General features: G+C 44.3%; 1 protein-coding gene across 3 annotated transcripts in view; it reads left to right on the top strand.

Annotated features, from left to right (window-relative positions):
• The window catches only part of LOC139392197 (CUB and sushi domain-containing protein 3-like), a 634291-nt gene extending 616945 nt beyond the window's left edge, over positions 1-17346 (top strand). For 2 of the 3 annotated variants that reach the window (XM_071139991.1, XM_071139990.1), the window contains exons 64-70: positions 4142-4321; positions 5416-5481; positions 6740-6898; positions 13361-13473; positions 13814-13901; positions 14065-14200; positions 14927-17346. In XM_071139991.1, the coding sequence (XP_070996092.1) occupies positions 4142-4321; positions 5416-5481; positions 6740-6898; positions 13361-13473; positions 13814-13901; positions 14065-14200; positions 14927-15086 (902 nt within the window). In that variant the 3' untranslated portion in view covers positions 15087-17346. The remainder of the gene's footprint in view (positions 1-4141; positions 4322-5415; positions 5482-6739; positions 6899-13360; positions 13474-13813; positions 13902-14064; positions 14201-14926) is intronic. The other variant, XM_071139989.1, reaches the window with a different exon arrangement.
• Positions 17347-17636: the final 290 nt, after the last annotated feature.

The following is a 17636-nucleotide window of genomic DNA, read 5'->3' as shown; positions in this document are numbered from 1 at the left end:
CTGTCCCTTTATGACGCCCGGTCACACCCCCTACTGTTTCTCTATGACGCACGGTCACACCCCCTACTGTCCCTTTATGACGCCCGGTCACACCCCCTACTATTTCTCTATGACGCCCGGTCACACCCCCTACTATTTCTCTATGACGCCCGGTCACACCCCCTACTGTCTCTCTATGACGCCCGGTCACACCCCCGACTGTCCCTTTATGACGCCCGGTCACACCCCCTACTGTCTCTCTATGACGCCCGGTCACACCCCCTACTGTCCCTCTATGACGCCCGGTCACACCCCGACTGTCCCTCTATGACGCCCGGTCACACCCCCGACTGTCCCTTTGTAGACAGAGAGTGAGAAATACATGTGATGTGGTCCTAACCAGACTAGTTTGTCATGGTTCTGCTGTATTGAGGTCCAGTGAGCGTGGCTTATATCGTATATCAGGCGTAGGAGTCTTACAGGCGATTAAATGCAGGTCTTTTGAACGAGTTTCGCTTGAATATGAGCAGTTCGCTGTTTCCTAGGTAACAAGGCTCTCAGAAGGATCATGGCAGAACTATCTCCAACTAGCAACGTTAGCGCCTGCTATAACGATCCAAAGGCTTCATTACTGTTTAAATGATAGTGGCACAATCTGCTAAGCTTCATAGTCATATTTAATAACTGCCACTTTAAAATTAATTCACAGGATTTGAGACATAGAGGGTAATTTTATTTTCTCTGTGTCACAGCATCCCTGTGGAACACCTTTCTAATATTCAGTTGCAGTCTCTATTTGTCAGGGCATGGACTCTTCAAGGTGTCGAAAGCATTCCACAGGGATGCTGGATGTTGACTCCAATGCTTCCCACAGTTGTGTCAAGTTGGCTGGATGTCCTTTGAGTGGTGGACCATTCTTGATACACGCTGGAAACTGTTGAGTGTGAAAAACCCAGCAGCGTTGCAGTTCTTCACACAAGCCGGTGCGCCTGGCACTGGTTCTACCATACCCTGTTCAAAGGCACTTCAATCTTTTGTCTTGCCCATTCACCCTCTGAATGGCACACATACACAATCCATGTCTCAATTGTCTCAAGGCTTAAAAATCCTTATGTCCCAGGGTCCCAGCATCCCAGCTCACCTGCTGTGACTGAGAGAAGAAAATAACCCTGTATGTTTCAAATAATGTTAATTCATTTTCAAAGCGGCAGCTAGTAAATATGACTATGAAACTTGGCAGTGTGTGACCCTATAACCAAAAGTAGTGCACTATATAGGGGATAGGATGCCATTTGGGACACTGCCATCCACACACTGATCCTATTTCATGCAGATCGCCAGTCACCCTCAGGGTAGTCTTACCCACTATTGCTACCTCCATGGGGATAGGGTGAGGCTGGGTCAGGTGGGGTGAGATGGTGGGTAAAGAGGTGATGGTGGTGGTGTCCTTTCTCTCACTTAGTCTCTCTCTGTATCGGTCTCTCTCTCTCTTTCTCTCACTTAGTCTCTCTCTCTGTATCGGTCTCTCTCTCTCTTTGTGTCACCTATCCCAGGGAGGAGAGGAAGGCAGGCCCTAGTCTTATCTCCCCATACAGCCGGTCTCCCTCTCTCCACCCATCACCACACACACACATACAGTACACACACACACTTTACTCTTGCGTCACACCATGGCCAAGCGCCCACCTCTCCACCTCCCTCCATGTTCTCGGTCTCTGACCAGTAGACTGACACTGTTAAAGATTCACGGAGCAAGGTAGGCTGGGAGTATGTCAAGCCAGTTGGCAGAACAGGGGTGACTTTACCAACCAAGTCACTGTGTGTTGTTGTTGTGTTTCTCACACAGTCACAGCTTCGAATGACAGCATCACTGACTGTCAAGAATATAGCACATAATAGTAGCAGTAGCAGCAGAAGAGGTAGTAGTAGCAGTCGTAGTAGTTGTAGGAGTAGTAGTAGCAGTAGTATTAGTAATAGTAGTAGTAGTAGTAGTAGTAGTAGTAGTAGTAGTAGTAGTAGTAGCAGTAGTAGTAGCAGTAGTAGTAATAGTAGTAGCAGTAGTAGTAGCAGCAGTAGCAGTAGCAGAAGTAGTAGTAGTGGTAGCAGTAGTAGTAGCAGTATAAGTAGTAGTAGTAGTAGTAGCAGTAGCAGTAGCAGCATAAGTAATAGTAGCAGTAGCAGCAGTGGTAATAGCAGTAGTAGCAGTTGCAGTTGCAGTTGTAGTAGCAGTATTAGTAGCAGCAGTAGTAGCAGTAGTAGTTGTAGTAGTAGTAGCAGCGGTAGTAGTTGCAGTAGTTATAGTAGTAGTAACAGTAGAAAGTAGCAGTAGTAGTTGTAGTAGTAGTAGTAGTAGCAGCAGTAGTAGTAGTAGCAGTAGTAGTAGCAGTAGTAGTAGCAGCAGAAGTAGTAGCAGTAGTAGCAGTAGCAGTAGTAGCAGCTGCGGTAGTAGAAGTTGCAGTTGGAGTAGTAGAAGTGGCAATAGTAGTAGTAGTAGTAGCAGCTTCAATTGTAGTCGTAGTAGCAGTTGCAGTTGGAGTAGTAGCAGTTGCAGTTGGAGTAGTAGCAGTTGCAGTTGTAGTAGTAGTAGTTGGAGTAATTTAGAGCACTGGGGAGCAGTGTTAGTAGTATGAGGAAATGGTGTGAAAATATGGTTTATATACTTTAAGGAAGTATAGCCTACTGCAATGTAGATATGAATGCATAGCATGAGGAAATGTTATGAATACGACTATAATTTCCAGCATAAAATTGAATAAGAAATGTGTGGGTGGAGGTGGCTGCACTCTCTCTCTATTTCTCTCTCTCTTCACTGCACGTCTGTCTGTCCAGCCATGGGAAGATCGAGTCAAAGCGAACTCCATTAAACCAGTTTGTTACGAGGCTGACTTAGAGAGCACTGACAGATGGCTCCCAATCTAAGCCGACAGATTGCAGTTCATTCACTCCAAGCATCTCCACTCATAACTACATTTAACTATTTTTGTAATTAGCCTATATTCTGCCAAGTGTTTGATTTTCTGATTCAATATCATGTGTGAAGAAATGGCAACACCCAGTGTCACACAAGTGACATTGATATAGTACACTATTTGTAGTATTACTCATACTGTGTAATGTAATATAAAGTTAATGTTCATAGTCTTTTTGATATTGGAATTTCAGAAAACAAACACAAAATAAGTCACCATTACCTCTAACAATCTTTCATCGGCCACAAGATTCACTCCCCCACCCCCTCCAGTGTTGGACACACACACACACACACACACACACACACACACACACAAATCTTCCACACACACACACACACACAAACCTTCCACACACAAACAAAACAGACCCAAAGATAAAAGAGCATTGGTGGGTTAGTTGGAGCATTGCTCCCTCCACAGACCTAATCCCAGTCCCTTTTGATCAAAGATGGATGATAGTGGTCCACTGGCTTATCTGAATGACTGAGCATCTCCTACTGTTTGATCTTTCATGGGTTGGGGGGGCATTGACAGGTACACACACACTTCTTTCTGTCTCTGTGCAGTCTGCCACAACACATCAGTGTCTGTCTCACCCTCTATGGGTTGCTCAACTCAACTCTGGACCATCTCTGTAGACTGTGTAGAATGCAACCATCCATCCCTGAGAAAGTAGCCAGTCGTATTCACACACAGTGCAGCCATAGCAGATGTCTTTCTAGTGCATGATGCATTGTGTTTGGGGGGGGTGTTCTAAGAAGCCAGTGAATCAGTTCAGAAGTAGTGTACATGCATCCAGTCACTTGCAGGTGCAGCAAAACAATATAAAAGGAAACAAAAGAATTCAACAGAGCTTTGATGATGACCCCATAAAGGGCAGATGGTGAGAAGAGCCATAGCAGTATGTCGCTTTCATTTTTTCTTCCTCTCTCTCTTTCTGCCCTCACTCTCTCTGCCCTCTCTCTCTCGCTCTCTCACTCTGTCCCATTTCTCTACCTCTCTCTCTCTCATTCTCATTGTTCCTCTGTTTTCTCTCTTTCTCTGTCCCTCGTCTCTCTGCCCCCCCTTTCTTTGCTCTCTCTCTCTGTCTCTCTCTCTCTCTCTCTCTCTCTCTTTTCCCACCTTTCCCAATCTCTCTCTTCTCCCCCCTCTCCTTCTCCCTCTCTCCCCCTGTCTTTCCCCCCTCCCAGCCCACTCGTGTAAGCAGCCAGAGAGCCCGGCCCATGTGGAGGTGATGGGGATGGATCTGCCAGGGTTTGGCTACACCCTCCTCTACTCCTGCCAGACCGGCTTCTTCCTGTCCGGGGGCTCGGAACACCGCATCTGCAAGTCCGACGGTACCTGGACCGGGAAGATGCCCATTTGTCGAGGTACAGGCCGACATGGCCAGTGTGTTTGTTTGTGTGTGTCTGTGTGGCTCCAGGGTGAAGTTCCCCCTAACTTTCTCCCAATGCTAACCTTAGCCATTTGTTTGCGTGCTTGTGTGTGTAGCATGGCATATGCTGATATGGGACAGAGGCTCTCTTGTGCCGCAGGTCATGACTGCAGCTGCAATAGTACGGAGCACACTTCACACACATGCAGACACAGTCCTCGCCACTGCTGCGTTGTGCAGCTGTGCACCTCAGGCCCCAGAGTAATTACAAACACAAACAGATGGGAGAGACATGGAATGCTGTGGGAGAAGTTCCCACTGTGCAAGGCTGTTCTGCTACCACTGCAGCATGCGGCATCTTGTGTTATTCTAGCTTCTATCATGCCACTGGACAAACAGGATCAGGCTTCTGTCTGCGTCTCCAACGGCACCCTAGTCCCTATCTAGCACACTGAATTTGACCAAAAGTAGTGCACTAAATAAGGACGAGGGTACCATTGGAGACGCAGGATCGGTTTCTTGTCCTTGATGGACTGGTCATTTGGCCCAGTGCAGTAGTCCTGTCCCCACCACTGTGACTTACCATCACTGTCAACTGTAGAGGGCCTCTGCCAGTTAACGCATTCTACTGCATTACCACATGCGTGCTTATTTCTGTGTTTCTTACTTTGTACACCTTTCTATACCTTTTATTAGCAATTGTCATACGAGAAGAGCTTGCAAGTAAGCATGTCATTGTACTGTGTGCACATCGCTGTATCACATGCATATGACAAATAAACTATGATTTGATTTGATTTACTATAACTAGCAGAAGATTCCATGCTTGACTTTTACATCACAGAACACACCGTACATGTTTTATTTAGGAATATTATCCAGAGCCATACATTTACAAATTCTAAATATATGGCTATGCTATTACCACGCAATAGAATTGAGGATTCGCCATCAATGAGTTAGTTGCATTACCTCTTGATGTGTGGTGCTGAAGCACATTAATTCATGATTAGAAGTCCCACGTGGGGGAAGTTGAGGTGAAATATGTAGTAGTACTACTAATGCTGTTTTTGTCTCCCATCACCTCAGCTGGGTCCAAACTCTCAGAGAAGCCCATCAAGCCAGTGGCAGGGACACCCAGTCCCAAGCTGAATGGTGAGTGCCTGACTGAAATGCTATCACGACACACACATGCACATCATTACAGTAGCCCCACCCCCACACTCACACACACACACACACACACACACACACACACACACACACACACACACACACACACACACACACACACACACACACACACACACACACACACACACACACACACACACAGCCCATTACAGTAGCGTCATCAGAGCAGTGTTCTGATTCCATAACAAAAGACTACTCTGACTGTACTTGTCTAAAGTATACATGTGGCAGTTAGCAGCGGGTCAGATCCGTAGTCACAACAGAGTGAATATGAACAACTTCATTTGGCTCGATGGCTTCGCTAATAGCACCTCAGAAGGACTGGTATCCTTAATGCATTCTTGAGTGCCCCTCTTGAGGGACGAGAAGTTAATGAAGAATGGAGAGAGTGAGTTTGACGATAAAATGTCCGGGCAGCACGGCCTGGCAGTCTCTCCCGCTCTGTCTCTCTATGTCTCTCTCTCTCTATCTCTCTTCTATGGAGTCATCTGTCGTGATGCCGTGAGATAGCAGCTCAACGATGCCAAAGCTTCCACTGCCTTCATAACAAGTTTAACATTGATAAACTTGGAGAGGGAGTAAGTTTTTGAAAAGCTTGGAGGTCATTTACAAGTTTGATATACTCTGAGGGTGAAAGCTCAGGGGCCCTGCCTGTGTCTGTGAACACTAGTAGTACTGTCGATTTGATCAATCATGAATCAAACAGACTTATAGAAGGTTATACAGAGGATACATGTGTAGCGGTGACTTAACAACCCCTGTGCAAGGACACACACTGTATATCGATCTGTATTAATAAGTGTTGGCCTCAACTTTGCATTAGTTTAGGGGTTTGAGATGTGTGATGCGGCCATTCGGCCAGACACTCAATATCTGGTCAGTATGGATTTAAAGGGATAGTTCACTTATTTTAATTTACCTCCAAAGTGTAGTTTATTTTCTGGTGGAATGTAAAGTCGTAGTATATTTCAAGATATTTTTTTTACTCAACCAAGGTCCTCTTATTCTCTCTTTCCCCAAACTTTTAAAAGTTTTATTGAAACGATGGATACAAATGAACAGGGAGATGGATAAAGGGAAGACAGTGTGAAGACCGTTGGGGCCGGGATTCGATCCCATGTAGGCAGGGTTTGCAGAGGTCAGTGGGTTTAACCGCTCAACCAACCTCAGGCACAACCAAGGTCCTCTAATAATCAATATTTTCTATGCCCTGTTTCAGTTCCTGATGACGTCTTTGCTCCTAACTATATCTGGAAGGGTTCATACAACTACAAGGGAAGAAAACAACCAATGACTCTGAGTATCACAAGCTTTAATTCCACTACGGGAAGGGTTAACGTCACCTTGACCAATAGCAACATGGAACTGCTGCTTTCAGGTACGCCGTCCCCATTTCACTACATATTACACAGAGAGGTTGATGCTAGGGAAGGTCTCTAGCCACTCCTTGAACACACATGCACACACACACAGTTATGTATTACCCCAGCAACATCTAGAGTGTTGTAAAAAAATGTCATCATGTACCACTGGAGTAGAATGGAGCTGGCGTTTCAGATGCGGTGTTTCTCTCCCCAAGTATGCATATGACTAGACTTGAGTGTTACTAAACATAGCTGACATTGTTTGAGTGGTAGGGTCTTAATGTCAGATGGTATCCATTTAAGACTGTATCTACTTAGTGGGAAATTAAATTAAATAGTTTATTTGCCTGTGTGGAGGACATTTGCAAACATTCAAATGGGCATTCATAGTCTGTCTGATCTGAGAAGGTGTTTTGAGGTGATGCGTTATGAATTAGACATTAGACATTCATTCACATTCTCCAAACATCACATTTTGAAGTGTTACTGTTGCTCCTGCTGCTCTGTATGGTTCAATTTATCCAAATGTCAAATTTAGAAGTTAAGGGTTAAGGTTTTGAATAAGGTTAAAACATTAAGTTTAGGCAGTCATTCCAAATGGTTTCGGTAAGGGTTAAGGTTTTGGATAGGGTTAAAACAAAAAATGTAAAACCAATCTCCACAACTGGGATAAATCATCCGGGGTCATGGGATTAACTCAGTGTATTGTGTACATAATCTTGCTCTTATGACCGAAAATAACTTCTGGACATCAGAACAGCGATTACTCACCACGGACCAAAATAAACTTTTTCCTTTAACGAGTCTGACGAGAAGAATATCCTGCTTTCACTGGAACAGGCCCAGATCCAACCCTTTTACGTAAAGAAAAGACGCAGGAAAAGGGGCCGCAGATCGGGCAGCCTTTTGAAAATCCGTAGGCGAGCGAGTAAACTCCCACTGCCTTCCGTTCTTCTTGCTAATGTACAATCATTGGAAAATAAAATTTATGACCTACGATTAAGATTATCCTACCAACAGGATATCAAAAACTGTACCATCTTATGGTCGATGCACCGGCAGAACAGAGACGCCACCTTTGGCAAGACGAGGGGTGAGGGTGTGTGTCTATTTGTCAATAAAAGCTGATGCGCAATGTCTAATATTAAAGAAGTCTCGAGGTATTGCTCACCTGAGGTAAAGTACCTTATGATAAGCTGTAGCCACACTATCTACTATCTCATCTATATTATTCGTAGCCGTCAATTTACCACCACAGAACGAAGCTGGCACTAAGACAGCTCTCAACCAACTCTATAAGGCCATAAGCAAAGAAGAAAATGCTCACCCAGAAGAGGCGCTCTTAGTGGCCGGGGACTTTAATGCAGGCAAACTTAAATCAGTTTTACCAAATTTTACCAGCATGTCACATGTGCAACCAGAGATATAAAAAATCCTAGACCACCTTTACTCCACACACAGAGATGCATACAAAGCTCTCCCCCGCCCCCCATTTGTCAAATCTAACCACAATTCTATCCTCCTGATTCCTGCTTACAATCAAAAACTAAAGCAGGAAGTACCAGTGACTCACTCAATAGGGAGGTGTTCAGATGACGTGGATGCTACACTACAGGACTGTTTTGCTAGCACAGACTGGAATATGTTCTGGGATACAATGGCATTGAGGAGTACATCACCTCAGTCATCGGCTTCATAAATAAGTGCAACGACGACGTTGTCCCCACAGTGACTGTACGTACATATCCCAACCAGAAGCCATGGATTACAGGCAACATCCGCATCGAGCTAAAGGCTAGAGCTGCCGCTTTCAAGGAGCAGGAGACTAATCCGGACACTTGGAAGAAATCCCGCTATGCCCTCAGACGAACCATCAAACAAGCAAAGCGTCAATACAGGATTAAGATTGAATCCTACTACACCGACTCTGACGCTCGTCGGATGTGGCAGGGCTTGATAAACTACACTGCTCAAAAAAATAAAGGGAACACTAAAATAACACATCCTAGATCTGAATTAATGAAATATTCTTATTAAATACTTTTTTCTTTACATAGTTGAATGTGCTGACAACAAAATCACACAAAAATTATCCATGGAAATAAAATGTATCCACCCATGGAGGTCTGGATTTGGAGTCACACACACTTTTCCAAGTGGAAAACCACACTACAGGCTGATCCAACTTTAATGTAATGTCCTTAAAACAAGTAAAAATTAGGCTCAGTAGTGTGTGTGGCCTCCACGTGCCTGTATGACCTCCCTACAACGCCTGGGATGGCTCCTGATGAGGTGGCGGATGGTCTCCTGAGGGATCTACTCCCAGACCTGGACTAAAGCATCCGCCAACTCCTGGACAGTCTGTTGGTGGATGGCGCGAGACATCATGTCCCAGATGTGCTCAATTGGATTCAGGTCTGGGGAACGAGCGGGCAAGTCCATAGCATCAATGCCTTCCTCTTGCAGGAACTGCTGACACACTCCAGCCACATGAGGTCTAGCATTGTCTTGCATTAGGAGGAACCCAGGGCCAACCGCACCAGCATATGGTCTCACAAGGGGTCTGAGGATCTCATCTCGGTACCTAATGGCAGTCAGGCTACCTCTGGCGAGCAAATGGAGGGCTGTGCGGCCCATCAAAGAAATGCCACCCCACACCATGACTGACCCACCGCCAAACCGGTCATGCTGGAGGATGTTGCAGGCAGCAGAACGTTCTCCACGGCGTCTCCAGACTCTGTCACGTGTGCTCAGTGTGAACCTGCTTTCATCTGTGAAGAGCACAAGGGCGCCAGTGGCTAATTTACCAATCTTGGTGTTCTCTGGCAAATGCCAAACGTCCTGCATGGTTTTGGGCTGTAAGCACAACCCCAACTGTGGACGTTGGGCCCTCATACCACCCTCATAGAGTCTGTTTCTGACCGTTTGAGCAGACACATGCACATTTGTGGCCTGCTGGAGGTCATTTTGCAGGGCTCTGGCAGTGCTCCTCCTGCTCCTCCTTGCACAAAGGCGGAGGTAGCAGTCCTGCTACTGGGTTGTTGCGCTCCTGCGGCCTCCTCCACGTCTCCTGATGTACTGGCCTGTCTCCTGGTAGCGCCTCCATGCTCTGGACACTACACTGACAGACACAGCAAACCTTCTTGCCACAGCTCGCATTGACGTGCCATCCTTGATGAGCTGCACTACCTGAGCCACTTGTGTGGGTTGTAGACTCCGTCTCATGCTACCACTAGAGTGAAAGCATCGCCAGCATTCAAAAGTGACCAAAACATCAGCCAAGAAGCATAGGAACTGAGAAGTGGTCTGTGGTTATCACCTGCAGAACCACTACTTTATTGGGGGTGTCTTGCTAATTGCCTATAATTTCCACCTGTTGTCTATTCCATTTGCACAACAGCATGTGACATTTATTGTCAATCAGTGTTGCTTCCTAAGTGGACAGTTTGATTTCACAGAAGTGTGATTGACTTTGAGTTACATTGTGTTGTTTAAGTGTTCCCTCTATTTTTTGAGCAGTGTATTATGGACTACAAAGTGAAACCCAGACGCGAGCTGCCCAGTGACGCGAGCCTACCAGAAGCTAAATGCCTTTTATGCTCACTTCGATGCAAGCAACACTGAGGCATGAAGAGGACCAGCTGTTCTGGATGACTGTGTGATAACGCTCTTAGTAGCCGATGTGAACAAAACCTTGAAACAGGTCAACATTCACAAAGCTGCTGGGCCAGACGGATTAGGAGGACATGTACTCAATGCATGCGTAAACCAACTGTCAAGTGTCTTCACTGACATTTTCAACCTCTCCCTGACCGAGTCCGTAATACCTACATGTTTCAAGCAGACCATCATAGTCCCTGTTCCCAAGGAAGCGAAGGTAACATGCCTAAATGATTACCGCCCCGTGGCACTCACGTTAGCCATGAAGTGCTTTGAAAGGCTGGTCATGGCTCACATCAACAGCATCCTCCCGGACACCCTTGACCTACTCCAATTCGCATACCGCCCCAACAGATCCATAGATGACGCGATCTAAATCGCACTCCACACCGCCCTTTCTCACCTGGACAAAAGGAACACCTATGTGAGAATGCTGTTCATTGACTACAGCTCAGCGTTCAACACCATAGTGCCCACGAAGCTCATCACTAAGCTAAGGACTCTGGAACTAAACACCTCCCTCTCCAACTGGATCCTGGACTTCCTGACGGGCCGCACTCAGGTGGTAAGAGTAGACAACAACACATCTGCCACGCTGATCCTTAACACTGGGGATTAGTCCCCTCCTGTATTCTCTGTTCACCCACGACTGCATGGCCAAACACGACTCCAACACCATCATTAAGTTTGCTGACGACACAACAGTGGTGGGCCTGATCACCGACAACGATGAGACAGCCTATAGGGAGGACGTCAGCAGTGTGGTGCCAGGACAACAACCTCTCCCTCAATGTGAGCAAGACAAAGGAGCTGATCGAAAAGAAGGGCCAAACAGGCCCCCATTAACATCGATGGGGCTGTAGTGGAGCGGGTCGAAAGTTTCAAGTTCCTTGGCGTCCACTTCACCAACGAACTATCATGGTCCAAACATACCAAGACAGTCGGGAAGAGGGCACAACAAAACCTTTTCCCCCTCAGGAGACTGAAAAGATTTGGCATGGGTCCCCAGATCCTCAAAAGGTTCTACAGCTGCACCATCGAGAGCATCTTGACCAGTTGCATCACCGCCTGGTATGGCAACTGCTCGGCATCTGACTGTAAGGCGCTACAGAGGGTGGTGCGAACAGCCCAGTACATCACTTCCTGCCAAGCTTCCTGCCATACAGGACCTATACAATAGGTGGTGTCAGGCTATTTAAATGTCCATAAAATTGTCAAAGACTTCAGTAACCCAAGTTATAGACTTTTTTCTTTGCTACCGCACGGCAAGCGGTACCGGAGCGCCAAGTCTAGGACCAAAAGGCTCCTCAACAGCTTCTACCCCCAAGTCATAAGACTCCTGAACAATTAATATAATCACCACCGGACAATTTACATTGACCCCCCCCCCCCCCTTTTGTACACTGCTGCTACTCGCTGTTTATTATCTATGGATAATCACTTCATCCCCACATACGTGTGTGTACAAATTACCTCAACTAACCTGTACCCCCACACACTGACTCGGTTCCGGTGCCCCCTGTGTATAGCATCGTTATTCTTATTGTGTTACTTTTATTTATGACTTTTTATTTTAGTCTACTTGATAAATATGTTTATAACTCTTCTTGAACTGCACTGTTGGTTAAGGGCTTGTAATTAAGCATTTCACGGTAAAATCTACACTTGTATTCGGCGCATGTGACAAATAAAGTTCGATTTGATTACCCCCATCCACCACCCCCGTCCACAATGCCTTAGCAAAACCCAAGGCTACTTGGTGGTAATAGGGCTCACTGTTACCCCTAGTGGCTGGTTTTGAAGGCATTTCCCGATGTTCTCAGAAAATGGATAGACTTCCAATTCCGATGTCAATCTTGAACAACCTGGCTGATGATCCTGATGACTCATTTATTTTATATATTCGTTTTCACATAGACGTCCCTAAAATGCAAATTATTCTGTCCCTTAATGTACTTCATTTATATAGCCTAACAGACGTGTAAAACATACCCCCCCACCCCTCCCCCATTTCGCTTAAATGACATTTTAATCCGATCTGACAAATCTTTGACGGATTTACCATAATTATCCGGAGTGTCGAGGCCCCTTTTCCCCTTCCCCCCTTGCTCCTTCCCCCTCGCTCTTACCCCCCTCGTTTCTCCACGAATGCCTTTAGCCCCAGCTGACATGTCATTTACATCATCTAATTAATCTTCTCCATTTAAATTGGACTGGGAATTGCCCAGCCGTCGCCAATTATGACTTAGACAGGTGAATGAAGAACTATTCATTCACATACTCATTGAGAAGAAATGACCGTGTCTGGGAGATATAGGGATCACAATGTAATCATAACACTGAGGTGATGGAGGTAGCCATTTTGTGTTTTTAATAACAGCTTATTTTACATTTAGAGAGGCCAGGAAATGGTTTAGGTGTGTTAATTGAATGTGTCTTATTACTACCACTGTGTACATCAGTCAGTTAAGAGCTACAGAGGTAGCGAAGGGCCTGGACCTCTGATAGGCCTTAATATGGTGCTCCCTTTCTTTGCCTTCAATTGCAGGAGGCAGTTAAAAATAGGAAGTACAGTTGATGAGTGTTCTACTGCTGGAAATTGCTCCATGGTTGAGGAATATGGCTCAATGAGTGTTCATATCACCTGCTTTCATTTTCCAGCCAGACAGATAGACAGACAGTGAGATAAGCGAGGGAGACCATCATCATGGGGTCATTGTCTGTGATCGTCTCCCCTGAGTACCACCAGTTATATCAGTGTTGTACCCTGGCCTCACATTGAGCCTCTTGTCCCCCTGTGTTCTGTTGTGCTGCAGGTGTCTATAAGAGCCAAGAAGCACGGTTGATGCTGCTGATGTACCATGTGAAAACGTCCACTCACACCACGCTGGGCAAGGTCAAGGAGGAGACGTGGTCCATGGACGGTTTTGTAAGTTTACCGTTATTTACTCACAGGAAGGATTTGTGGAGTTGAAACATTTACATGTTAGTCATTTAGCAGACTTACATATCTTAATAACCATCTGATGTGGTGTAAAAAATGTTGATATTGACATTTGTTAGACATATCAATGGACATTTGTTGGACATTTTTACTTCATGTTTATTACAAAATGGCCTCGAATGCTGTCCTGAACATGTAGATTTTTCCTTTAAAACGTAACCCCATAGTGAAAGTGCCATTCAAAGAAATAAGTGACTCACTGACTGCCCGACAATCTCACTGACTGAATGACTAACTTACTGACTGACCATATCTGTCTCCTTAGGTGTCTGCAGAACCTGACGGTGCCACCTACGTCTTTCAAGGCTTCATACAGGGTAGAGACTACGGCCAGTTTGGACTTCAGAGGCTAGGTAAACATTATCACATTGTTTTTTATATCAGCTTTCTCAATGTCAACAATATTGTGGCATTTCAGTATATAGAAATAAACATGTTTGTAATGGATATTTGATTTAGGCCAAAAGGTGAGTGTGAGAATATTAATGTTGTTCCTATGTCTCCTCTCCCACACAGGTTTGAACATGTCAGAGAGTAATAACTCATCCAACCCACCTCATGGTACAAACAGTAGCTCTGTGGCCATAGCAATCCTTGTGCCTTTTTTCGCCCTGATATTTGCAGGCTTCGGGTTTTATCTTTACAAACAGAGGTAAGTGTAGCTACCCACCACCAGCAATTTTTATGCTGTGGGCTAAATTCACAGTAAAGGCCACATACAGATGTAGGGTCTTAAGTTGAGGACCCTGTTGCAGTATAACTTTCCTGCAATGCAGGACATTTTAAACTTACAGTGTATTTGAGGTTTAAAAAGGCCTCTGAAGATTTTAATTTCCACTTGACTTGATTTTTCCTTACGAAAAATGTCTCAACCCCTACAAAAATGTCCATGAATTATAATCCACAAAATAATTAGCATTTCTTGTTGCCGCAGGATTACCTTCCTACTGTAATAAACTGTCTCAAACGAAGATCCTCCATCTATACTGTGCTACTGTGTCAGGATCTATAGCAGAGGTGTCAAACTCCATGGAGGACCTAGTGTTTGCGGGTTTTAGTTTTTTCCTTTCAATTAAGACCTAGACAACCAGGTGAGGAGAGTTCCACACTAATTAGTGGCCTTAATTCATGAATCAAGTACAAGGGTGGAGCAAAAACCCGCAGACACTCGGCCCTCCGTGGAATGAGTTTGACACGTGATCCATAGAATTTGTTTGACATACGGGTTGCTGTTATTCACATATAAAACCATAAACCATTGCTGTGTTCCTCCACAGGACTTCTCTTAAAACCCAGTACATATTAGATAGGCTACATGTTGAATTATACTGACTCTTGTTCTACATTGAGTCTGAACCATGTATTTGTCCTTCTCTAGGACTACTCCTAAAACCCAGTACACAGGCTGCTCCGTCCACGAGAACAACAATGGCCAGGCGGCCTTCGAGAACCCCATGTACAACACCAGCGCCAAGTCGGTGGAAGGCAAAGCTGTCCGGTTTGACCCCAACCTGAACACAGTCTGCACAATGGTATAATGAAGTCCGCTTGGCGACCGCTACCGCAAAAACTGCATCATGTTTTTCTTATTTTATATCAAGGTAAAAAAAAAAAGAACAAGAACAATGCTTTTGCGAAACAAGCTGATTTTGTTTAGATCGAGACTGGAGATAGCGATGGAGACACTCCAATAGAGGCGTGTCAGACATTTTTGGGAAGACGAACAGAGGAACAAGGAACCGTTCCTCTGGTACATAAAGCACACTCTTCAGGAACCTTGACTGGGTCATGTGTGTCGAGAAGGACACTCACTGGGAGACCAGACCAACATCACGTTTTAGAAGACTGAACTGAGAACTGAGAAACATGAAAACTCAAATCTTCACGGTGGTCGGCGAGTTGCCTGGAGAGTTCTTACGCTACCTTATTATATTGCACTCTGCGAGTGCTTCTTCACAGTCGATTGGGTCTTTTATATAAAGTGAAAAGGATCTGTAAATCTTCTTCTTGCATATATAGGAGGAGCATTCACCACCTATATTTTTGTATTATATATTACCACGTGGGAGGGGCCAAAGGGAGAGAGATTATATGAAGAGTTTATAGAAAAGAGAAGAAAAGAAAATATTTCAGAATATGCTGTTCACATCGTCAAACACACAAAGGTATTTTTTGGTTAATTTTTGAAATGTTAAACCGTTTTTTACAACAACGGTTTTGACCGTGACTCCCTCTCCTCCAGCTTCAGTCCCATATTCTGTGTTTTTTTCCACTGTGGCAATCAGAAGTGTTTGAAGTATTGATGTTAACTGTGCGATGTGAATAGAAAGGTTTTCTGGAATATTTAACTCTTATTTGCCATTTTGGATCATACTTTGGTAACGTTATTAGCCTTTACAGTCATCTTCATTCTGACTTAAATAAGGAATGTCAGTATTGAGATCTTAAAGTCTGGAAATTAAAACTTATTTTAAATGAGTGTCATTTAATTTGTACTAAATGTGGAATTGTTACACTTTATCTAAAGACAATATTGGTACTGCTTGCGGCCATTTGAAAGTTCTGGGGGACAACATCATGGAACAAAATCCATCCAACATCGACAGGAGAGCAGAGCAGAATCAAACATCATCCCAGTAGGTTTAACGATCGTATTTCATACTGTATTCATCCCTTCATCTGTCTGTAGCAACAGAGCGATAGAACTTTGTTGAAATAATGTGCAATGGACCCATCTTTATTTCTATTTAGTTTCTGATCACAAATGTCTGATGATGTCATTTGCAGAACAGATGCATTTTTCAACACTAGATGAGATGAATTGCCTCCTGTGTCGTATCAATGCCCAGTGCCACCCATTGGACCTGAGTCAGTCCTAATTGGTGTCCGTGACTGCAGTCCCCCAGGTCTCCAAGCTGTGATTCATTACAGTGCCTTTATGATAAAGCAGTACCACGACCTCATCACACATTAATACGGAAAGGGATCAATGGGCTCCACCAGTGACACCTCCGGCATCATTCTCACCTATGACAGACCAGATCAGTCTATCTGACTTCATGATACTCCATACTGACAGTGACATCAATCGCCATGCCAACCGCAAACCAATGGGATCGATCTTTCCAGAATTTGTGTTTCTTTCGATATTATTTGGCATTTTTACTCGTCCGCACAACATTTTCATTGTGACTTTTCATTATATTGCACTTTTTTGTCACGGTTTTGTTTTGAATTGTTGTTGTTGTTGTTGTTATTGTATTACTCTATGTATCCTAGTGGGTGGTTTTTACAGTGCCTACCAAAAACCATGTGAACCAGGTCTGCTGCTCCTTCCTCCTCATCCCCCTGTTCCTGTCTTTCTCATTATAATCTCATGGTCTCATTCCCCTTCTCCTTCACCTCACAGGACTTCATGTGTTTCTGAACAAACACTAAACACTGACACAGTCTTGTGACACAGCGCAGCTCCTTTCCACTCATCAGGTGACATGTTTTTTTAACCTTTCAATCTATTTTGAAATTTAGCTTTTCCTATAAAAATGACTGCAATAAAGAACACATACAATTCTAGGAAGCCTAAATATGATTTGCAGTACAGTACAGTTGGGTACTCCTATGTTAAATGCATTGAAAATATATTTAAAAAAATAAAAAATAAGAAAAAATGTGATTTAAAAAAAAGTTTTTTTTTAAAGAAATATATTTTTATGAACAAATTATTTGTAACATGTATGAATCTATTATGTACATTTCCAATGCAATGTAAGATTAAAAAAGGCTAATTGCTTTTGTAAAGTGTCGCCCTTTTCTTCATTCCATATTCAGATGTGTTAGATGTATATGATATTCTCTACTGTATACGCTTGTACACACTATCTAGCATTTCCCTCTGGTTACAGTAGTCTTTGCATGGATTGGCTCCCATGACGAATACAGCCCGATCCATACAATGTATCATATAAGCCCTCAACACAGACTGAGACCCAGAAATAGCCTTAAACCACTGAACAGATATCACAACTGTTGCACTAATTCCCCTTCCAATGGAGTCATTATGACCTTGTTTGAGTGACAGCCCTGTCATA

The sequence above is a fragment of the Oncorhynchus clarkii genome, chromosome 32, assembly GCF_045791955.1.
Source record: "Oncorhynchus clarkii lewisi isolate Uvic-CL-2024 chromosome 32, UVic_Ocla_1.0, whole genome shotgun sequence".
Lineage (NCBI taxonomy): Eukaryota > Metazoa > Chordata > Actinopteri > Salmoniformes > Salmonidae > Oncorhynchus > Oncorhynchus clarkii.
This window is presented reverse-complemented; position numbering and strand designations above follow the sequence as displayed.